The sequence below is a fragment of a genome, unplaced genomic scaffold, assembly GCF_019419815.1.
Source record: "Pyrus x bretschneideri cultivar Hongxiangsu unplaced genomic scaffold, Pyrus_bretschneideri_v1 Contig24, whole genome shotgun sequence".
NCBI classification, from domain to species: domain Eukaryota; kingdom Viridiplantae; phylum Streptophyta; class Magnoliopsida; order Rosales; family Rosaceae; genus Pyrus; species Pyrus x bretschneideri.
The window spans coordinates 3163239-3187113 of NW_025999546.1; the positions used below are offsets into that span (position 1 = coordinate 3163239).

The 23875-nt window shown below is 38.0% G+C and overlaps 1 protein-coding gene across 15 annotated transcripts; it reads left to right on the forward strand.

Moving 5' to 3' along the window:
* The first annotated feature begins 1612 nt into the window (after positions 1 to 1612).
* LOC125478215 (putative disease resistance RPP13-like protein 1) lies at positions 1613 to 23338 on the forward strand. 15 transcript variants are annotated; one of them, XM_048586095.1, is made up of 20 exons: positions 5040 to 5906; positions 6504 to 6620; positions 7248 to 7384; positions 7522 to 8107; positions 8192 to 8508; positions 8604 to 8711; positions 8950 to 9027; positions 12417 to 16128; positions 16742 to 16858; positions 16966 to 17105; positions 17487 to 17623; positions 17761 to 18316; positions 18408 to 18553; positions 18706 to 19224; positions 19804 to 19881; positions 20117 to 20800; positions 20928 to 21118; positions 21459 to 21585; positions 21875 to 21998; positions 22356 to 23338. In XM_048586095.1, exon 8 carries the CDS (start codon positions 12464 to 12466, stop codon positions 16106 to 16108), a length of 3645 nt encoding a protein of 1214 aa, XP_048442052.1. In that variant the 5' UTR covers positions 5040 to 5906; positions 6504 to 6620; positions 7248 to 7384; positions 7522 to 8107; positions 8192 to 8508; positions 8604 to 8711; positions 8950 to 9027; positions 12417 to 12463; the 3' UTR covers positions 16109 to 16128; positions 16742 to 16858; positions 16966 to 17105; positions 17487 to 17623; positions 17761 to 18316; positions 18408 to 18553; positions 18706 to 19224; positions 19804 to 19881; positions 20117 to 20800; positions 20928 to 21118; positions 21459 to 21585; positions 21875 to 21998; positions 22356 to 23338. The 15 variants fall into 15 exon arrangements, 14 of the variants coding, with proteins under 14 accessions (XP_048442044.1, XP_048442052.1, XP_048442054.1 ...); XM_048586097.1 differs by having other exon boundaries at positions 7522 to 8092; XM_048586098.1 differs by lacking the exon at positions 7522 to 8107.
* Positions 23339 to 23875: the final 537 nt, after the last annotated feature.

Consider the following 23875-nt stretch of genomic DNA (forward strand, 5'->3'; position numbering starts at 1 on the left):
GTTATCATGGAGCATTGTTTTTATTTGGAGTTTAATAAATTCGAACTAGGAATCTTTTCAGAGTATTGGAAGAGAATAATGCTAAACCAAAATCACTCTTTTAATAATGGGAAGATGGTCCATTTTTTGATGGATTACATCAAATTTCAAATACCCAAATCACTCTTTTACTAGTGAGAAAATTGTAGCAATGGTCCTCCAACTAAATATCCATTACCATTGGTTCCTTAACTCATCAAAATGTGCAATTATGGTCCATTTTGTTAACTCTGTCAGAATTATGTCAAAATGAGTTATGTTGGAAGGATCATTGCTGCAATTGGGTTAAAGTTGAGGAACCATTTCTCCAATTATGTTAAAGCTGAGGGATCATTGCTCTAATTGGGTTGAAGTTGATGGATCATTTCTCCAGTTGAGTTAAAGTTAAAGGACTATTGCTAAAAAATTTCTCATTTGGTTTTCTATATTTGCTCCTTGATTCAGCCTCATATGCACATGCCTCATTTTTATGAAAGTTCTAATGAAGTTGAAGAAAATGACCACAACTGCATGTTTTGAGGAGTTAAGGAACCAATGATCATGAATTTTTGAGGGACCATTACTCTAATTGAGTTAGGGGGACCATTGCTACAATTTACTCTTTAACAGAAGACCCTACTTTAATCCACCAATTGATGGGAGGTCCTTGTTATGTTGTGGATTTTATTTTAGAAAACTTTATGCCGTCTCTCCAACATTATTTTTTTTCTTCCATTGTTTAATTCTTTTGATTAAGTGGGAAAGGAGAGACTCTAGGTTGGCTGTGGACTTGGTCAATAATAGGCGATTTCCACACAGGCTATTTTATTAACGATATTATAATCTTTAAGGTAATGCTAGATAAATTAAATTTGTACATATAATTTTGTAAATTAAATAACATGAAGGTTGATGATTAGATTATTACTTACATGTTTAGTTGATCAACGTGTTTATTTTTTATTGGTGACACATCATTTAATTTACAAATTTAATCTACCTAGTATTACTTATTCGAACTCTGGTGATGGTCTCTTTCCTCTGCACTTATAGTTATGGCCAACAATAATTGTTGCATTGGTGACTTAAAAATGGTCTCTTTCTCTCTGTTCCGAATCTTTTACTCATATCATATGTAATTTGCAAAGGCTTATTCATTATATTACTCCAATCTATTAATTAAAATGCATGACATGATAACATAAAAAGCAAAAGATTCCAATCTTAATCTTAATTAATTAGGTGATAAATTTGACTAATCATGTGTTGTATCTGCCCGTCTAAGAGCGAATTCCCAACGTGAATTTTTATTATCAAAAAGACAATAGTGATGTTTTGGTTAATTACCATCCAAAGGCACACAAATTAACTATAAATTTTAGAGAGTTTTAATGAAAAACTCGCAGTACTGTTCATTTTACCAAAAAACCACATTTTTACATTAAAAAGTCAAACCTGGTACTACTTACTTTACCCTTTATTTCATCTTTATCGTTAAAACTCAAAGTTTTTAAGTTTTTTTCATTAGTTTTCCTTAAATTTTAAGCTTAATCGAACTGTTAATTAGAGGAACAATGAATCGAATATATGATTAGGAACTGAGTTGTTTGTTTAAGTTCACCAAGACACCAGACATGATTAACTGTTTCATGCATACATCAATCACAAAGAAGAAGATGATTCAAAGTTTCATATACTATTGTCCGGGAAGGAAGCCTACAACCTGTCACTCTCACACGAACCAACTACTAGGAAATTGTCACTTAAATTATAGGGAATAAACACTCTATGATTAAATCGTGTGGTCCGCTCGATTATTAACCACCAACTACTAGGAAATTGTCAGTTAAATTATCTGGAATTAATTCTCTATGATTAACGTGTGAGGTCCACTGAACTATTGACTAAAAATTATATCAAGTCGTCTCTTTCCGAAACGAAATTAATCACTCTTCCTCACCTCAACACTTCTTTGAAGACCAAAAAAAAAGAAAAGAAAAAACAGAGAGAGAGAGAGAGAGAGAGTGAAATGGCAGGAGCTTTGATCGGAGAGGCTTTTCTCTCTGCTTCCATCCGGACGCTGTGCGACAAGGTTTCTTCTGGCGAGCTCGTGGACTTCTTCCGGCGGAAAAAACTTGACCATTCACTATTGGAAAAACTGAAGCTGACGTTGTTGACCCTTCATGCAGTGCTCAATGATGCAGAGGAGAAGCAGATTGTCAACCCTGCTGTGGGGATGTGGCTCAACGAGCTCAAACACGCTGTTTTTGAGGCGGAGGATCTACTGGACGAGATCGATGCTGAAGTTTTGCGCTCCAAGGTGGAAGCTGAATACCAAACTAAGAAAACCCAGGTGTGGAACTTCCTATCTACCTCTCTTAATCCTTTTTATCAAGGCATGAATGGTAGGGTAGAAGTGATATTTGAGAGACTAGAACACCTTGCTAAACAAAAAGATCTCCTTGGTCTTATAGGAGGTGTCAAGGGAACAGTTTCTCAAAGAACTCCCACAACATCCTTTGTTGAGCATGAATTTAGTGCTTGTGGTAGGGAGAGAGATGAAAAGAAGTTAAAAAGGATGTTGCTATCGGATAATGCAAGTAGTAGCCACATATCGGTAATCCCCATAGTGGGAATGGGCGGGGTTGGTAAGACAACCCTTGCTCGGGTCCTTTACAATGATAAAAAAATAAAAGAGTATTTTGATGTTACAGCTTGGGCCTGTGTTTCCGAAGATTTTGATGATATTAGGGTAACTAAAACCCTTATTGAATCAATTATCTCAAAACCTTGCAGTCTTCAATATATGAGCTTGCTTCAAGTTGAACTTAGGGAACAAGTGAGGGGGAAAAAATTCCTGTTTGTGTTGGATGACCTTTGGAATGACAACTACAGTGATTGGGATCTTGTACGGGCTCCTTTTACTTATGGGGCGAGGGGAAGTAAGGTCATAGTGACAACAAGGAACGAAAGTGTTGCATCCCTTGTGCACACTGGTCCTATTCACTACTTGAGACATTTGTCAGATGAAGATTGTTGGTTATTACTCTCAAAACATGCATTTAGAAATGAAAATCCTAGTGCACATCCAGAGTTGGAAGAAATTGGTAAGCAAATTGCACGCAAGTGCGACGGTCTTCCTTTGGCTGCAAAAGCACTTGGGGGTCTCTTAGGTTGTAATGTAGGTTACAAGGAATGGAGTCACATTTTGAACAACAATCTTTGGGAGACATTGCATGATAAAAGTGTTCTTCCATCTTTAAGATTGAGTTACCATTATCTCCCTACTTATTTAAAACAATGCTTTGCTTATTTCTCAATTTTCCCAAAGGACTATGAATTTGAAAAGGAAAATATAATTCAACTTTGGATGGCACTCGGTTTAATTCCACAAGCTGAGAGTGGTAAAGGATTGGAAGAGCTCGGTGGGAGATACTTTGATGAACTATTGTCACGATCACTACTTCAAAGATCATTAATTAGGAAATCAAGTTTCACAATGCATGATCTCATTAACGACTTGGCTATGTCAGTGTTTGGAGAATTTTGTTTTAGATTGGGTGAGGGACAACCACATGAAGTTCCTAAACAAGTTCGGCATTTGTCATATATGAGAGAAAGATTTGATACCGTAGCAAAATTTAAGCCATTGGATGAAATTAAGTGTTTGCGCACCTTGTTTCCCATGTCTTTAAGACCATACCAAAAGATGGAAAAGAGCCTATATGTAAGCATAAAGGTTCTAGAGGATTTGTTACCAGCACAAAAATGTTTACGGGTGTTGTCATTGGCAAGATATAAAAATATAACTCAATTACCTGATAACATTGGTAAACACTTAAGCTTGCGCTACATCGACCTCTCTTACACTGCAGTTAAAACGTTACCAAATACGATGTGTGAGCTCTACAATTTGCAAACTCTATTATTGTTAGGTTGTTCCTGTCTTGTTGAATTGCCTGCAGACATGAGGAAATTGATTAATTTGCGTCTTCTTGATATTAGAGAAACTAGTATAAAAGAGATGCCGGTGCAAATGGGTAGACTGAAAAGTTTGAGAACATTAACTGCTTTTGTGTTGGGGAAATCTACTGGGTCGAGTGGCATTGGAGAACTAGGGCAATTGTCGAACCTTCGAGGAAAACTATCTATCTTGAATCTGCAAAATGTAGTCAATCCTATGGATGCCTTGGGGGCCAATTTGAAGGATAAGAAAGATCTTCACGAAGTAGAGTTGGCATGGGGTCATGAGGATGCAAATGATTCCGTTAAAGAGAGGCATGTACTTGAAAGCCTACAACCTTCCGTAAATTTGGTGAAGCTGACCATCATATTTTATGGTGGAACCAGGTTTCCGGATTGGTTGGGAGACACTTCCTTCTCCAACATACAAGTCATGCGTCTCAGCAAATGTAGTACCTGCTTCTCATTGCCACCAGTTGGGCGGTTACCCGCTCTCAAAGAGCTCTATATAGAAATGATGAAATTTGTTGCGAGTATTGGTGTTGAGTTCTACGTGGGTAATGGAGCTTCTCTAAGTCAACCATTTCAATCTCTCGAGAAGCTAGAGTTCGAAGAGATGCCGGAGTGGGAGGAATGGCTGTCAAGTCCCGGTAGTGGTCAATCTTGCTTTCCTCGTCTCAAGGTGCTTACTTTACGCAATTGTCCGAAGTTGAGGGGAAACTTGCCTGATCGTCTTCCTTGCTTGAGAAACCTTACTGTGTCCAACTGCGGGGTTCTGCATGAAAGGGCTACCAGAACAAGATGGATACCCTGGTCTCTCATCGTTAACACTGAGTCCTTGCGACGATCTCTTCGAACCCTGACGATAAATGGATGCCCTGGTCTCTCGTCGTTACTAGAGACGGAGTCGCTGTCCTCGCTTCGGAGGCTTGAGGTTCAAATTTTTAGTAGCACAAATTGCTTGCAGCCGCACTTCAGCAATTGCCTTCGAAGTTTGAGTCTCGTTAACTGCGCGTCACTCTTGTCGTTCCCGAGAAATGGTCTACCCACTTCGTTGACAGTTCTTAGAATAGAAAATTGCAGGAGATTAGAATTCCTATCTCATTAGAATTCCTATCTCATGAGATGATGGCCAAATAATGCTGTCATTCGCTGAGGTCCTTCCCGCTGGGCGTTTTCCCCGAACTTTCAAATCTTAGTATCAGGGGCAGTAAAAATCTAGAATCCCTTGCCATTGGAGAAGGAGCTGATGATGAAAATCTCACTCATCTCGATTCTCTCTCTATCATTTCTTGTCCAAATCTGGTCTCTTTTCCCCACGGGGGATTGCCCACTCCCAAACTGGCTCGTTTTACAGTCTGGGGATGCGAGAATTTGAAGTTATTGCCCGACCGAATACACTCCCTCACCGCCCTTCAAGAGTTGCGGATATACGGTCTTCCAAATGTTGAGTCATTTGCAGAAGGGGGTTTGCCTCCCAACCTACAATCATTTGCAATCGGTGGTTGTGAGAAACTGAGGCCTTTAGTGGAGTACTGGGGTTTGCAACGACTTGTCTCCCTTCGAACATTTCGGATCCGGAGCAGCGAGCATCTGTTGGAGACGGTGCTCAAGGAACAGCTGCTGCCTACCACTCTTCACACTCTCCAAATCTATGAAATGAGAAGTCTGAAATCTTTGGAGGGAAAGGGACTTCAACACCTCACTTGCCTTCAAGAGCTCGAAATTAGCTGGTGTGATAGTCTCGAATTCCTGCCAAACGAGGGTTTGCCGGCATCGCTCTCTTTTCTGAGCATAAAAAAATGTCCTTCTCTGAGTAAGAGGTGTCAGGAGAAGACGGGAGAAGAGTGGAGCAAGATAGCTCACATTCCTTGCATCGAGATAGATGATCAAGTCATCATTTGAGATCTCAAAGTCAAAGTCAGGTACGCACAGAGCACCATTTTCATTCCATAGGCAAGATTCAGATTCTGTACAAGTTTCTCTTCAATTGTTTGCTGTCATTTATACTGTTTTAATCAATCAATCAACCAGTTTTTAATTGTTTAATTCAACTACGCTACCCTTCCATCTCCCTTCCGTGTTTGTTCTCCCCTGTAAACCATGTATCGATAAATTTCAAGACCATATCATCCGAGGGCAACTTGTGTTAGCTTACATTAATTACTAGTCGTCGAATCGTGCTCTGGCTTATCTGTCATGAATATGATTCTCCCACATGGGCGATGAGGTAACCCTCGATGATGTTTTTTTTTTCTTTCCCATACTTATGTGATTTGATTGTGGTGGAATGCATATTCATCTCAAGATAAGGAAAAGATCCTGATTGTCAAACTTGAACGTTCAAGTAATAAACTGGATTGATCCATCTGCTTTCAGAGTTTGATTGCGATGATAAAGTAGGGGAAAATGTGAAGGCATCATTTAAGCTTATGTATTAGTCAAATGTTAACAGTGAAATTCAACTGTGCTTTCAGGGAAAAATTATGTCACTAACGTGTTTGTCGGCTTTACTGATGCAGATAGCAAACTGTGCTGTAAAGATTGAATTACCTAAGTCCATTGCGTCCATCAATTAGTTGTCTATGAATGGTTCTCCTGCAGTGTGACATGAATATGATTCTCCTTCAATTGGATAGGTAACCCCTGGAATGATGTTTTTCTCATATGCTGCTTCATTTTCAATACAAGCAAAAATGCCTTTTCATCTTCCCTTCATGCTGCTGCCATCTTCGTGTGGTTGCGGATCTGTTTTGGTACATACACCGCTGTTGAAGTGAGAACGGGTGACGATGACCACAAAACAAAAATGAGAGCAAGTTTCTTTGGAGCACTGCCCTCATGCTTGCGCTTGTTGGAAGTTTGTACATTATGTTACAAGAGCAGGTGGGTGGTTGCTGCACTACACATTTCACGGGAACGATATTTCTTATGTTGAACAATGCAGATAACAAAAATTGAATTCCATTTCACTTTGTTTCTGAAAAGTTCATAAATAAACAACTTTTTTCCCCTTTTTAATTGAATTTAAGAGAGACAGAGATAGTTATAGAGACATTGATTATATTCATTAATATAAAGAAAAGCCACTTGTTAACCGTGCGCATAATAAGGTGAATAGCTCATGTATAAGTTGATGCTAATTCAATCTATTTATGAGTTGGAATTATTTAAGAAGCTGCACCATTTAGGTTTCATTTTAAGATCCATTTGCTTGTTTTCTAAGATCAATCAATTGTTTATAATTTCATCGTATTTGAATTTAGGAGTATTCATATATGTTGAGCTGGGGTATGGAAAAGGAAAGCACTTGTTTTGGCATCCTATCGAAACGGATATGAGAAGAAACATGATTTTCACAATTTGATGTGGAAATGAAGTGGGAGAACCCATCGATCTGCAGGTAAAGCTCTATCTTCTTTAACTACATTAACTGTGTACAAACCTTCCATGAATTTTTGTTGGAATGTCCACATACTCTCCTTAAAGTAAAAGATCCTGCACTTCTATTTTCATCTGAAATTGTGCCTATTGTCACAGCCTATGAGCATCTTATTCTCTGGAAGTGTTCCAAGGGAACTGAGAGATTACAGCATTTTGCTCTACCATTGGGGATGTTATGAGCTATCCCAGGACAAAGGGGCATGTTTTCTATATGTAAGGTGGCATTCGATTACAATTGGAATCTAATTAAATATGAGCAATCCCTCTCACCATGTACAAGCAGAAGAAACAAGGGGAGATGGATGTCGAAAGCAAGGATGGTTTGTGAAAAACGTATGGCTTTGAACAAGGTTTTAGTGACGTTTAAGCAGGTTTATGCCCTCGAGTTTTGATAGGAAACCAGTGTTGTCACCAAGAAAACGAGGGAAGGAGAAGTCTCTTAATGGAAGCAAAGATATGAACTTGGATGCATCTCCGAAATCTGATGAGCAGGAAACTAAGAAAATGAATTAGGAAGTGTTGATGGAAATTTGTAATGGCAGCAGAGATGGTGCTGCTGCTATGAGCAATAAGGATGTCAGTGCCAAGGCAGTCAGAAAGCATCGTAAAGTCAAGGAATGGCCTGGGAATATTGAGACTCAAGCGGTTGATTTTGGCAGCAGAGATGGTGCTGTTGATTATGGTTTTTTTCTTTGAACGCATATTGATATTGTTGTTGGTTGGTTTTAGTTCGGTTTAAGAGGACTTATGGTCTTGAGTTTTGCAGGCAATGTGTGTTGATTCACCTGGAAAACGAGGGAAGGAGAATGCGCTTGATCAGAGCGAAGATGTGAAGTGCTCTGATGCAGCAAACAGGACGAGTTGATGGAAATTTGTAATGAAGCAGAGATGGTGGTGCTGCTGTGAATGAGAATGATTCCAAGGGCAAGGGCAAGGCTGCAAGAGGGTTTCGCAGGGTCCAGGAACGTCCCATTGAGAGCAGAGAGGCTGATCTTGAGCTTCCCCTACCTCAAGGCACCATTAGTTGATGAGGATGTGGGAAATTGTCTCCAATTTTTTAAGTTCTGTGAAACTTTTAGAGAGGTAGTTCTTACTTTTGTTCTATTATATATTATGTTGATCTAAACTTCATTTTGTGTTTGTTCTCCCCTGTAAAACCATGTATCTTTTAATTCCAGGACAATATCATCCATGGGCAACAGGTGTTACCTTACATTAATTACTAGTCGTCCAGTTGTGCTTTGGCTATCTGTCATCATGAATATGATTCTCCTGAATGAGACGAGGTAACTCCTGGATGATGTTTTTCTTTTCTTTTCGTAGTGATGTGATTTCAATGTGGTGGAATGCATATTCATCTTAAGGAAAAGATCCAGATCCAGATTGTCAAACTTGCACACATAATAAACTGGAATTAATTTGAAAAAACTGTACCAATTAGGCTGGACCTATTCAAATCAGCATGCATATGCTTGTTTTCTAAGATCACTCGTTAATTTATAGTATCTTCATCTTTGAATTTAGGGCATACTTCTGAGACGAGGTATGAGAAGAAACAAGAATTTTCTTAATTTGATGATGAACGAGCAAAACCATGTGAAGGTAAAACTTGCCTCTAATTCTTGTGAACTTTAATACCTTGCATTTGGTAATTAAAATTACCAATTAAGGACATCATATAGGAAATAATTTCCCTTTCTACTTATAGAAAAAATTGCAAATCAGTGAGAACACATATAAGAAACAAAACTTCTAATCTGAAAAATGATTAAGGTTGTGACATAGAAAAGAAAGGGAGTAATGCTAGGAAGGAGGTCGAAGAGTTGAGATGAGAATAATTTTTCTTTTAATTTTTAATGTTATTTCATTTTAAATATTTTAAATTAAATAGATTATAATTTTATAAATAAGTTTATTAAATTTATAATTTTTTTTTCATTGAAATTAGATGGAAATGTACTTAATTGGTTAATGGAGATAAACACAAGGACTAAATTGGTCAAATTGAAAACACAGAAACTAAATTAACCCAATGATTAAAACACAGTGACTATTTTAACATTTAAGCCATCTATTAATTAATACGTATGATGACATGATAAATAAAAAAACAAAAGATTCCAATCTAAATCTTAATTAATTAGGTGATCAATTTAACTAATCATGTGTTGTATCTGCCCGTCTAAGAGCAAACTCCCAAGGCGACATTTATTATCAACAAGACAATAGTGAAGTTCTGGTTAATTACCATCGAAAGGCATACAAATTAACCATAAATTTTAAGCTCGATCGAGCAATTATTTGGAGGAATAATGAATCGAGTATATGATTAGGAACTGAGTTGTTTGTTTAAGTTTACCATGACACCAGACATGATTAACTGTTTCATGCATACACTCTTAATTATTGACCACCAGTACGAAGAAATTGTCCGTTAAATTACAGGGAATAAAACTAAGAAATTGTCAGTTAACTTACAGGGAATAAGACTCTATGCTTAACCTGTGGGGTTTACTAAATTATTGACTAACAGGGAACTGTTATTTGCGCTCTAAAAAATAATAAAATAGAAGCGGATAATAACGACTTTTGAGTTGCATATGTTCTCCCTTGAGCTTGGGGGGATGGAAATATACAAAGAATATACAACTCACTGCCAACTCAGCAAGCCAGCTCACAGTCCAGCTCATCGGAAAAGCATGAAAAAGAACAAAAATTAAACCTACTCATATCTTATGTAATGGCTTATTGATTATATAATCAAAACATAATCAACAAAAGATTCCAATCTTAATCGTAACGTGCTGTATCTGCCCTTATAAGAGCAAAATCCCAACGCAACTTCTAGTACCAACAGACAACAGTGATGTTTTGGTTAATTACCATTCAAAGGCGCATAAATTGACAATAAAATTTTGAGCTCGATCGAGTGGTTATAAGGCATGATGAGTCTTCTTATTTATATAATTAGGTCAATCATACAACTTTTTCTTCGTTATCATGGAGCATTGTTTTTATTTGGAGTTTAATAAATTCGAACTTGGAATCTTTTCAAAGTATGGGAAGAGAATAACGCTAAACCAAAATCACTCTTTTAATGGTGGGAAGATGGTCCATTTTTTGATGGATTACATCAAATTTCAAATACCCAAATCACTCTTTTACTAGTGAGAAAATTGTAGCAATGGTCCTCCAACTAAATATCCATTACCATTGGTTTCTTAACTCATCAAAATGTGCAATTATGGTTCATTTTGTTAACTCTGTCAGAATTATGTCAAAATGAGTTATGTTGGAAAGATCATTGATGCAATTGGGTTAAAGTTGAGGAACCATTTCTTCAATTATGTTAAAGCTGAGGGATCATTGCTCTAATTGGGTTGAAGTTGAGGGACCATTGCTACAATTTACTCTTTAACAGAAGACCCAGCTTTAATCCACCAATTGATGGGAGGTCCTTGTTATGTTGTGGATTTTATTTTAGAAAACTTTATGCCGTCTCTCCAACATTATTTTTTTTTTCTTCCATTGTTTAATTCTTTTGATTAAGTGGGAAAGGAGAGACTCTAGGTTGGCTGTGGACTTGGTCAATAATAGGCGATTTCCACACAGGCTATTTTATTAATGATATTATAATCTTTAAGGTAATGCTAGATAAATTAAATTTGTACATATAATTTTGTAAATTAAATAACATGAAAGTTGATGATTAGATTATTACTTACATATTCAGTTGATCAACGTGTTTATTTTTTATTGGTAACACATCATTTAATTTATAAATTTAATCTACAAATTTAATCTACCTAGTATTGCTTATTCGAACTCTGGTGATGGTCTCTTTCCTCTGCACTTATAGTTATGGCCAACAATAATTGTTGCATTGGTGACTTAAAAATGGTCTCTTTCTCTCTGTTCCGAATCTTTTACCCATATCATATGTAATTTGTAAAGGCTTATTCATTATATTACTCCAATCTATTAATTAAAATGCATGACATGATAACATAAAAAGCAAAAGATTCCAATCTTAATCTTAATTAATTAGGTGATAAAATTGACTAATCATGTGTTGTATCTGCCCGTCTAAGAGCAAACTCCCAACGTGATTTTTATTATCAAAAGGACAATAGTGATGTTCTGGTTAATTACCATCCAAAGGCACACAAACTAACTATAAATTTTAGGGAGTTTTAACGAAAAACTCGCGGTACTGTTCATTTTAACGAAAAACCATATTTTTACATTAAAAAGTCAAACCTGGTATTACTTACTTTACCCTTTATTTTGTCCTTATTGTTAAAACTCAAAGTTTTCAAGCCTCTTTTTATTAATTTTCCTTAAATTTTAAGCTGGATCGAACTGTTAATTAGAGGAACAATGAATCGAATATATGATTAGGAACTGAGTTGTTTGTTTAAGTTCACCAAGACAACAGACATGATTAACTGTTTCATGCATACATCAATCACAAAGAAGAAGATGATTCAAAGTTTCATATACTATTGTCCTGGAAGGAAGCCTACAACCTGTCAATCTCACACGAACCAACTACTAGGAAATTGTCACTTAAATTATAGGGAATAAACACTCAATGATTAACTCGTGTGGTCCACTCGATTATTAACCACCAACTACTAGGAAATTGTCAGTTAAATTATCTGGAATTAATTCTCTATGATTAACGTGTGAGGTCCACTGAACCATTGACTAAAAATTATATCAAGTCGTCTCTTTCCGAAACGAAATTAATCACTCTTCCTCACCTCAACACTTCTTTGAAGACCAAAAAAAAAGAAAAGAAAAAACAGAGAGAGAGAGAGAGAGTGAAATGGCAGGAGCTTTGATCGGAGAGGCTTTTCTCTCTGCTTCCATCCGGACGCTGTGCGACAAGGTTTCTTCTGGCGAGCTCGTGGACTTCTTCCGGCGGAAAAAACTTGACCATTCACTATTGGAAAAACTGAAGCTGACGTTGTTGACCCTTCATGCAGTGCTCAATGATGCAGAGGAGAAGCAGATTGTCAACCCTGCTGTGGGGATGTGGCTCAATGAGCTCAAACACGCTGTCTTTGAGGCGGAGGATCTACTGGACGAGATCGATGCTGAAGTTTTGCGCTCCAAGGTGGAAGCTGAATACCAAACTAAGAAAACCCAGGTGTGGAACTTCCTATCTACCTCTCTTAATCCTTTTTATCAAGGCATGAATGGTAGGGTAGAAGTGATATTTGAGAGACTAGAACACCTTGCTAAACAAAAAGATCTCCTTGGTCTTATAGGAGGTGTCAAGGGAACAGTTTCTCAAAGAACTCCCACAACATCCTTTGTTGAGCATGAATTTAGTGCTTGTGGTAGGGAGAGAGATGAAAAGAAGTTGAAAAGGATGTTGCTATCGGATAATGCAAGTAGTAGCCACATATCGGTAATCCCCATAGTGGGAATGGGCAGGGTTGGTAAGACAACCCTTGCTCGGGTCCTTTACAATGATAAAAAAATAAAAGAGTATTTTGATGTTACAGCTTGGGCCTGTGTTTCCGAAGATTTTGATGATATTAGGGTAACTAAAACCCTTATTGAATCAATAATCTCAAAACCTTGCAGTCTTCAATATATGAGCTTGCTTCAAGTTGAACTTAGGGAACAAGTGAGGGGGAAAAAGTTCCTATTTGTGTTGGATGACCTTTGGAATGACAACTATAGTGATTGGGATCTTGTACGGGCTCCTTTTACTTATGGGGCGAGGGGAAGTAAGGTCATAGTGACAACAAGGAACGAAAGTGTTGCATCCCTTGTGCACACTGGTCCTATTCACTACTTGAGACATTTGTCAGATGAAGATTGTTGGTTATTACTCTCAAAACATGCATTTAGAAATGAAAATCCTAGTGCACATCCAGAGTTGGAAGAAATTGGTAAGCAAATTGCACGCAAGTGCGACGGTCTTCCTTTGGCTGCAAAAGCACTTGGGGGTCTCTTAGGTTGTAATGTAGGTTACAAGGAATGGAGTCACATTTTGAACAACAATCTTTGGGAGACATTGCATGATAAAAGTGTTCTTCCATCTTTAAGATTGAGTTACCATTATCTCCCTACTTATTTAAAACAATGCTTTGCTTATTTCTCAATTTTTCCAAAGGACTATGAATTTGAAAAGGAAAATATAATTCAACTTTGGATGGCACTCGGTTTAATTCCACAAGCTGAGAGTGGTAAAGGATTGGAAGAGCTCGGTGGGAGATACTTTGATGAACTATTGTCACGATCACTACTTCAAAGATCATTAATTAGGAAATCAAGTTTCACAATGCATGATCTCATTAACGACTTGGCTATGTCAGTGTTTGGAGAATTTTGTTTTAGATTGGGTGAGGGACAGCCACATGAAGTTCCTAAACGAGTTCGGCATTTGTCATATATGAGAGGAAGATTTGATACCGTAGCAAAATTTAAGCCATTGGATGAAATTAAGTGTTTGCGCACCTTGTTTCCCATGTCTTTAAGACCATACCAAAAGATGGAAAAGAGCCTATATGTAAGCATAAAGGTTCTAGAGGATTTGTTACCAGCACAAAAATGTTTACGGGTGTTGTCATTGGCAAGATATAAAAATATAACTCAATTACCTGATAACATTGGTAAACACTTAAGCTTGCGCTACATCGACCTCTCTTACACTGCAGTTAAAACGTTACCAAATACGATGTGTGAGCTCTACAATTTGCAAACTCTATTATTGTTAGGTTGTTCCTCTCTTGTTGAATTGCCTGCAGACATGAGGAAATTGATTAATTTGCGTCTTCTTGATATTAGAGAAACTAGTATAAAAGAGATGCCGGTGCAAATGGGTAGACTGAAAAGTTTGAGAACATTAACTGCTTTTGTGTTGGGGAAATCTACTGGGTCGAGTGGCATTGGAGAACTAGGGCAATTGTCGAACCTTCGAGGAAAACTATCTATCTTGAATCTGCAAAATGTAGTCAATCCTATGGATGCCTTGGGGGCCAATTTGAAGGATAAGAAAGATCTTCACGAAGTAGAGTTGGCATGGGGTCATGAGGATGCAAATGATTCCGTTAAAGAGAGGCATGTACTAGAAAGCTTACAACCTTCCGTAAATTTGGTGAAGCTGACCATCAGATCTTATGGTGGAACCAGGTTTCCGGATTGGTTGGGAGACACTTCCTTCTCCAACATACAAGTCATGCGTCTCAGCAAATGTAGTACTTGCTTCTCATTGCCACCAGTTGGGCGGTTACCCGCTCTCAAAGAGCTCTATATAGAAATGATGAAATTTGTTGCGAGTATTGGTGTTGAGTTCTACGTGGGTAATGGAGCTTCTCTAAGTCAACCATTTCAATCTCTCGTGAAGCTAGAGTTCAACGAGATGCCGGAGTGGGAGGAATGGCTGTCGAGTCCCGGTAGTGGTCAATCTTGCTTTCCTCGTCTCGAGGTGCTTACTTTATGCAATTGTCCGAAGTTGAGGGGAAACTTGCCTGATCGTCTTCCTTGCTTGAGAAACCTTACTGTGTCCAACTGCGGGGTTCTGCATGAAAGGGCTACCAGAACTAGATGGATACCCTGGTCTCTCATCGTTAACACTGAGTCCTTGCGACGATCTCTTCGAAGCCTGACGATAAATGGATGCCCTGGTCTCTCGTCGTTACTAGAGACGGAGTCGCTGTCCTCGCTTTGGAGGCTTAAGGTTCAAATTTTTAGTAGCACAAATTACTTGCAGCCGCACTTCAGCAATTGTCTTGGAGAGTTGATTCTCGTTAACTGCGCGTCACTCTTGTCGTTCCCGAGAAATGGTCTACCCACTTCGTTGACATTTCTTAGAATACAAAATTGCAGGAGATTAGAATTCCTATCTCATGAGATGATGGCCAAATTGAAATCCCTTCGATATTTGGAGTTGTTCAAGAGCTGTGATTCACTGAGGTCCTTCCCGCTGGGTGTTTTCCCCGAACTTTCAAATCTTAGTATCAGGGGCAGTAAAAATCTAGAATCCCTTGCCATTGTAGAAGGAGCTGATGACGAAAATCTCACTCATCTCGACCGTCTCGTTATTGGTAATTGTCCAAATCTGGTATCTTTTCCCCACGGGGGATTGCCCACTCCTAAACTGGCTCATTTTATAGTCCGGGGATGCGAGAATTTGAAGTTATTGCCCGACCGAATACACTCCCTCACCGCCCTTCAAGAGTTGCGGATATACGGTCTTCCAAATGTTGAGTCATTTGCAGAAGGGGGTTTGCCTCCCAACCTACAATCATTTGCAATCGGTGGTTGTGAGAAACTGAGGCCTTCAGTGGAGTACTGGGGTTTGCAACGACTTGTCTCCCTTCGAACATTTCGGATCCGGAGCAGCGAGCATCTGTTGGAGACGGTGCTCAAGGAACAGCTGCTGCCTACCACTCTTCACACTCTCCAAATCTATGTAATGAAAAGTCTGAAATCTTTGGAGGGAAAGGGACTTCAACACCTCACTTGTCTTCAAGAGCTCGAAATTAGCTGGTGTGATAGTCTCGAATTCCTGCCAAACGAGGGTTTGCCGGCATCGCTCTCTTTTCTGAGAATAAAAAAATGTCCTTCTCTGAGTAAGAGGTGTCAGGAGAAGACGGGAGAAGAGTGGAGCAAGATAGCTCACATTCCTTGCATCGAGATAGATGATCGAGTCATCATTTGAGATCTCAAAGTCAAAGTCAGGTACGTACAGAGCACCATTTTCATTCCATAGGCAAGATTCAGATTCTGTACAAGTTTCTCTTCAATTGTTTGCTGTCATTTATACTGTTTTAATCAATCAATCAATCAACCAATTTTTAATTGTTTAATTCAACTACGCTACCCTTCCATCTCCCTTCCGTGTTTGTTCTCCCCTGTAAACCATGTATCGTTAAATTTCAAGACAATATCATCCGAGGGCAACTTGTGTTAGCTTACATTAATTACTAGTCGTCGAATCGTGCTCTGGCTTATCTGTCATGAATATGATTCTCCCACATGGGCGATGAGGTAACCCTCGATGATGTTTTTTTTTTCTTTCCCATACTTATGTGATTTGATTGTGGTGGAATGCATATTCATCTCAAGATAAGGAAAAGATCCTGATTGTCAAACTTGAACGTTCACGTAATAAACTGGATTGATCCATTTGCTTTCAGAGTTTGATTGCATCATTTAAGCTGATGATAAAGTAGGGGAAAATGTGAAGGCATCATTTAAGCTTATGTATTAGTCAAATGTTAACAGTGAAATTCAACTATGCTTTCAGGGAAAAATTATGTCACTAACGTGTTTCTCGGCTTTGCTGATGCAGATAGCAAACTCTGCTGTAAAGATTGAATTACCTAAGTCCATTGCGTCCATCAATTAATTGTCTATGAATGGTTCTCCTGCAGTGTGACATGAATATGATTCTCCTTCAATTGGATAGGTAACCCCTGGAATGATGTTTTTCTCATATGCTGCTTTATTTTCAATACAAGCAAAAATGCCTTTTCATCTTCCCTTCATGCTGCTGCCATCTTCGTGTGGTTGCAGATCTGTTTTGGTACATACACCGCTGTTGAAGTGAGAACGGGTGACGATGACCACAAAACAAAAATGAGAGCAAGTTTCTTTGGAGCACTGCCCTCATGCTTGCGCTTGTTGGAAGTTAGTACATTATGTTACAAGAGCAGGTGGGTGGTTGCTGCACTACACATTTCACGGGAACGATATTTATTATGTTGAACACTGCAGATAACAAAAATTGAATTCCATTTCACTTTGTTTCTGAAAAGTTCATGAATAAACAACTTTTTTCCCCTTTTTAATTGAGTTTAAGAGAGACAAAGATAGTTATAAAGACATTGATTATATTCATTAATATAAAGAAAAAGCCACTTGTTAACCGTGCGCGTAATAAAGTGAATAGCTCATGTATAAGTTGATGCTAATTCAATCTATTTATTAGTTGGAATTATTTAAGAAGCTGCACCATTTAGGTTTCATTTTAAGATCCATTTGCTTGTTTTCTAAGATCAATCAATTGTTTATAATTTCATCGTATTTGAATTTAGGAGTATTCATTTATGTTGAGCTGGGGTACGGAAAAGGAAAGCACTTGTTTTGGCATCCTATCGAAACGGATATGAGAAGAAACATGATTTTCACAATTTGATGTGGAAATGAAGTGGGAGAACGCATCGATCTGCAGGTAAAGCTCTATCTTCTTTCACTACATTAACTGTGTACAAACCTTCCATGAATCTTTGTTGGAATGTCCACATACTCTCCTTAAAGTAAAAGATCCTGCACTTTTATTTTCATCTGAAATTGTGCCTATTGTCACAGCCTGTGAGCATCTTATTCTCTGGAAGTGTTCCAAGGGAACTGAGAGACCATTGGGGATGTTATGAGCTATCCCAGGACAAAGGGGCATGTTTTCTATATGTGCGGTGGCATTCGATTACAATTGGAATCTAATTAAATATGAGCAATCCCTTTGACTATGTACATGCAGAAGAAACAAGGGGAGATGGATGTTGAAAGCAAGGATGGTTTGTGAAAAACGTATGGCTTTGAACAAGGTTTTAGTGACGTTTAAGTGGGTTTATGCCCTCGAGTTTTGATGGGAAACCAGTGTTGTCACCAAGAAAACGAGGGAAGGAGAAGTCTCTTAATGGAAGCAAAGATATGAACTTGGATGCATCTCCGAAATCTGATGAGCAGGAAACTAAGAAAATGAATTAGGAAGAGTTGATGGAAATGTGTAATGGCAGCAGAGATGGTGCTGCTGCTATGAGCAATAAGGATGTCAGTGCCAAGGCAGTCAGAAAGCATCGTAAAGTCAAGGAATGGCCAGGGAATATTGAGACTCAAGCGGTTGATTTTGGCAGCAGAGATGGTGGTGCTGTTTTTTTTCTTTTAACGCATATTGATATTGTTGTTGGTTGGTTTTAGTTCGGTTTAAGAGGACTTATGGTCTCGAGTTTTTGCAGGCAATGTGTGTTGATTCACCTCCAGGAACGTCCCATTGAGAGCAGAGAGGCTGATCTTGAGCTTCCCCTACCTCAAGGCACCATTAGTTGCTGAGGATGTGGGAAATTGTCTCCAATTTTTTAAGTTCTGTGAAACTTTTAGAGAGGTAGTTCTTACTTTTGTTCTATTATATATTATGTTGATCTAAACTTGTCTTAATTGATTTTATGTGCCCTTTTTTTTTGGATGCTAAGGCATTCCTGAACTTCCAATTCACTTGAAATCTCTTTTTTTTTTTCTTGTTTCTTTTGACTCTAGTTTTTTAAAATTGAAAAGTCCCAAGCTGAATCTGTTCTTCAAGAACAATCGCGTTGGGGAAGTGGACAAAGTGGATGGCCTGGACAGTACTCCAGTGTTCATACAGGAGACTGAGGGCAGGCCATTAGTGGAGTGGGGTTTGCAACGACTTGTCTTCCTTCAAACATTTGGGATCGGTGGTTACAAGGATCTGTTGGAGATGTTGCTCAAGGAACAGCTACTCCCTTCCACTCTTACACTCTCAAATCTATGGAACAAAAGTTCTGAAATCTTTGGAGTGAAAGGGACTTCAACACCTCACTTGTCTTCAAAAGCTCAAAAGTAGAAGCTGTGATAGTCTTGAATTCCTGCCAAAAGATGGTTTGCCGGCATTACTTTCTTTTTTGAGAATCAAGTGCAATCCTTCTCTGAGGATGAGGTGTCAGGAGAAGACGGGAGAAGAGTGGAGCCAGATAGCTCACATACCTTGCATACAAATAGATGACGAAGTCATCATTTGAGATCTCAAGTCAAATTTAGGTACTTACGTAGCACAATTTTTCATACAATAACCTGTTTCATTCCATAGCCAAGATTTCAGATACTGTAAAAGTTTCTCTTCAATTGTTTACTGTCATTTTATACCATGTTTAATTAATTAATTAATTAATTAATCAATCAATCGGTTTTTAATTGTTTAATTCAACTACGCTACCCTTCCACCTTCATTTCGTGTTTGTTCTCCCCTGTAAAACCATGTATCTTTAAATTCCAAGACAATTTCATCCATGGGCAACAGGTGTTACCTTACATTAATTACTAGTCGTCCAGTTGTGCTTTGGCTATCTGTCATCATGAATATGATTCTCCTGAATGAGACGAGGTAACTCCTGGATGATGTTTTTTTTTCTTTTCGTAGTGATGTGATTTGAATGTGGTGGAATGCATATTCATCTTAAGGAAAAGATCCAGATCCAGATTGTCAAACTTGCACACATAATAAACTGGAATTAATTTGAAAAAACTGTACCAATTAGGCTGGACCTATTCAAATCAGCATGCATATGCTTGTTTCTAAGATCACTCGTTAATTTACAGTATCTTCATCTTTGAATTTAGGGCATCCTTCTGAGACGAGGTATGAGAAGAAACAAGCATTTTCTTAATTTGATGATGAACCAGCAAAACCATGTGAAGGTAAAACTTGCCTCTAATTCTTGTGAACTTTAATACCTTGCATTTGGCAATTAAAATTACGGTTCTAATTTAATACTTTGCACATTACCAGTTGAATGAATAAGATTTGAACCTTATTATTCTTATCTTCTTTTCACATAATTCCAAAAGTTATAACATCCACCTCTGGAAGACTAACCAAAATTACCATGGTTATTTAAGATTCAACTGATTTTCTTGTTTTATGGTCGTGCAGTTGCATACTCAAGGATTTTGAATTCAATGAATGGTGAAAGAAAAGCACATGGATCTCCTTTTGTTTCTGAGTTCCTTGCATGAATATGCTGCACATTTTGGATGAAATGGTTTTCGTAATGAAAAGATGATCAACTCATGTGTACAGGTGGCCGTATCCATGTCAATATGAATTTCACTACAGGAGTTGTTTACTCAATATTTAGGAATAAGCAATTCAGGAAAACTGGTTCCAACATTTTCTTATTTTTTATTTTTTTTGCATCTTGGTACACCTCAAGTGATTGCTCTTTCTAAAACTTTCACTTTGCTATATTTCCCTGTCAAGTCATGTTTAAATTCTGTTCCAACTTTCAGAGTTCGACGGCCATGATAAAATCGAAAATTAAGGGAAAAATGTAAGGAATTATTATTGAGGCTTTTATAAATATGTTACATCTATCTGTAGAATTTAGCTTAATCATTTCAGCTTATTTATTAGTGAAATGTGGACCGCGAAGTTCAACTATGCTCTGAGTCAGGTCAAGATTATGTCACTAATGTGTTTGTTGGCTTTACTGATGCAGAGAGCAAACTGTGGAATTGTAAAGATAGGATTATCTAAGGCCAACAATTTTAACATCCATCATCCAGGAATGGTTCTCCTGCCGTTTGGAGTGAATATGATGCTCCTTCAATTGGATAGGTATCCCTGGAATGATGTTTTATTTGTATACTGCCTTATTTTCAAGACAAGCAACATGGCTTTTCATTTTCTCTTCATGTCGCTGCCATCTTCGAGTGGGTTAAGATATGTTTTTGTACACACACAGCTGTGGAAGTGAGATTAGGTGACAATGACCACAAAACAAATGAGGTTCGGGTTTCCTTGGAGCACTGCCTTTATGCTTCCGCTTCTTGGAAGTCAGCAAATTATGTTACTAGAACAGGTGGGTGGTTGCTGCACTACACATTTAACAGGAACTATTCCTTATGTTGAACACCGCAGATGAGTTGTAAGCCTGTAAGTGAGTTTCATTTCACTTTAGTTTCTTCAGAATTGTTTCTGAAACGCTCATAAAAACTTTTTTTTTTCTTTTTTTCTCTCTTTAATTGAGATAAAGAGAGACGGAGATAGTGAGAGTCTCATGGACATTGATCATATTCATTAATAGAAAAAAAAAGTCGAGATTGTTAAACATACACATAATAAAGTGAATAGCTCATGTATAAGTTAATGCTAATGCAATCTATTTGTTAATGAGAACTATTTAAGTAGTTGCACCAATTATATTTCATTTCATGATCCTTTTTCTTGTTTTCTAAGATCAATCGATCAACTATAATTTCTTCTATGAGTTTAGGAATATCATATAGAGCTGGGGTATGGAAAAGGAAAGCACTTGTGTTGGCATATTGAAATGGATATGGGAAGAAACAGGATTTCACGATTTGATGTGGAGGCGAAGAGGGAGAAGAATCGATCTGGAGGTAAAGCTGTGATTTCTTTCCCTACATTTACATCAAAACTGTCACACAAACCTTCCCTGAACCTTTGTTGGAATTTCCACACCCTCCTTAAAGAGAAAGATCATGTCCACACCACATATTATCTGAACATTGGCATGTTGTCACAGCTTGTGAACGTCTTATTCGCCAGAGAGTGATCCATTGGAACTGTGAGATCACATGCTCTACCTAGGCATGTTTTCTAGTTGTATGTGTGGTGACATGTGAGTACAATTGCAGTCGAGTAAACATCTTTATTTGGATACTGCAGGGTCGTCCATTACGGAGGCAACCATCTGATTCATTAACCTTTCTAGAGGAAGATGCTGCGGACTGTAACCTAATTTAGGTGGAGGATGGTCGGAGCAGGCTGTCAAATGTTAGAATTTTTCTTGGTAACAACTCTGAACCATGGTAGTTCTTCATGTACATTATTGCAAATAGCAGTACAAACCCTAATCAGTAAGAGGTGACAAGAGTACCAATTATATCTTTTATTATTGTACAAAAGTCAACATGTAATTGTATAGATGGGGAATACAGTATGGAGCTCCTTCTGTTGAAAACTGCTCATTTTATGGCGCTGAAATAGCCAATCGACATATACCTCTCCTCTCTGAGTCTAAAGTGTGCACATATAATATTTTTACATTTTTAAGCAGGTTAATATCGTACTGATATCGCACGATTTTCTCTTCACCCCCTTTCAATAAACTGGTTGTTGATGCATTAATTGATTGCTTGGCTTGCAGGCAAGAACGGGCCACGAGCCAGAGGCCTTCCAAAACTTGGTTTTCAAACAACAAAGAAAACTTGCCGGTTCCCATCCTCCTGAAAGCAATGAAGAAAACGCGCAGGTTTCCTAGAACTTCTGAAAGCATCGAAGAAAATGCGCAGGCTTCCCAGAACTTCTGAAAGCATCGACGAAAACATGTAGCTCAGTCCTAAGGCTAATTAAGTTTTTAGGCATCAGACCTGATTCTCTCAAAAGCTCAATATTTTGCACCAGATACTTGAATTGACTTTCCACGAAAAGCCGCGAGTTGTGCTTGAAAAGAGCTACAACATTTTCCTCAGAAAGGATACTCCTAAGGAAATCATAAGTGGGCATAATCCTGTTTGTCAAGCTTATCCCAAAAGATGTGGATTATAAGCCAGAGTTTTTGCATGGTCCACCCTCGAAACACCGAGAAAGCTGAAAAACTCAAGCTTTGGCAAAAGAGTTTCCTCGGGATTGGCAGAAATTATCGGCGGACATGACCTAACAAGCTTTGATATCTGGGTTTGGGATAGTCCATGGTTTCTCAGAAGGGCCAAAACAGATTCTGCTTTTTTTGGAGATTCCAGCCTCACCCTTTTGGATACTGAAATTGCATCTTCTGGGGACAACCCATATGTGTTTATGAGGTAATTGACTTTGAAACCATGCTGGGTTTCCGAGATTTCTGAGGTGATGGGTCTGCAAAGCAACTGATTTGGAAGACAAAAGTTGAGGGTTTTGGACCAACAAGAACAAAACTTTTAGGTTCTGATGCAGATGTACAAGAAAATATTGAATTAACCATTCGGAGGGCCTTCATATTGTAGAGTTGAATCATGTTAAAGGCCGAGGATGAACAATTTCAATTGGAGAAATTAAAACCCTAGAATTTCGAAAGAATATGAACTATCAAATTAATCCATGGATAAGTTTTCTAACTGTTTTTTCAGCAGATGGAAAACCTCCATTTCGGTACTGCTATCTATCCATGGCGATTAGAGAAGAAATGAATTTCAGGCTTCAAAGACGTCGAGGGTTTAGCTTCTTTGGGGAGAAGGGCGAAGACCGTTGGACCCAAAAGCAATTTCGAAATCATTTAAAAAAAAAAAAAAAAAAAAAAAAAAAAAAATGCAAGGAAACTTTGGCCGTTGGATTAATTAGTGAAACTTTAACCACAAGATCTACACCCGTGGAAAGATAAGTAAATATTTTATTTATTATTTTGCAAACCTCAGGCATCTTTTTGTAATATTCATGTAGTGCGTGTAATTTCTCGTACCTAATTATTTTACAATGCCTTTCTATTTGGTGGATAAATATACATATTGCATATAGTAATTCCACGTAATAAAGTATTCTGAGTTAGCACATTTCCAAAAAATGGACTACCTTGGGCCCAATTGGGGCGGATGCCAACTCAGCTTTTTGGTGGACAAATGTACATAATGCATATAGTAATTCGACGTAATAAAGCATTCTAGGTTAGCAAACTTCTGAAAATCGATTGAGAAA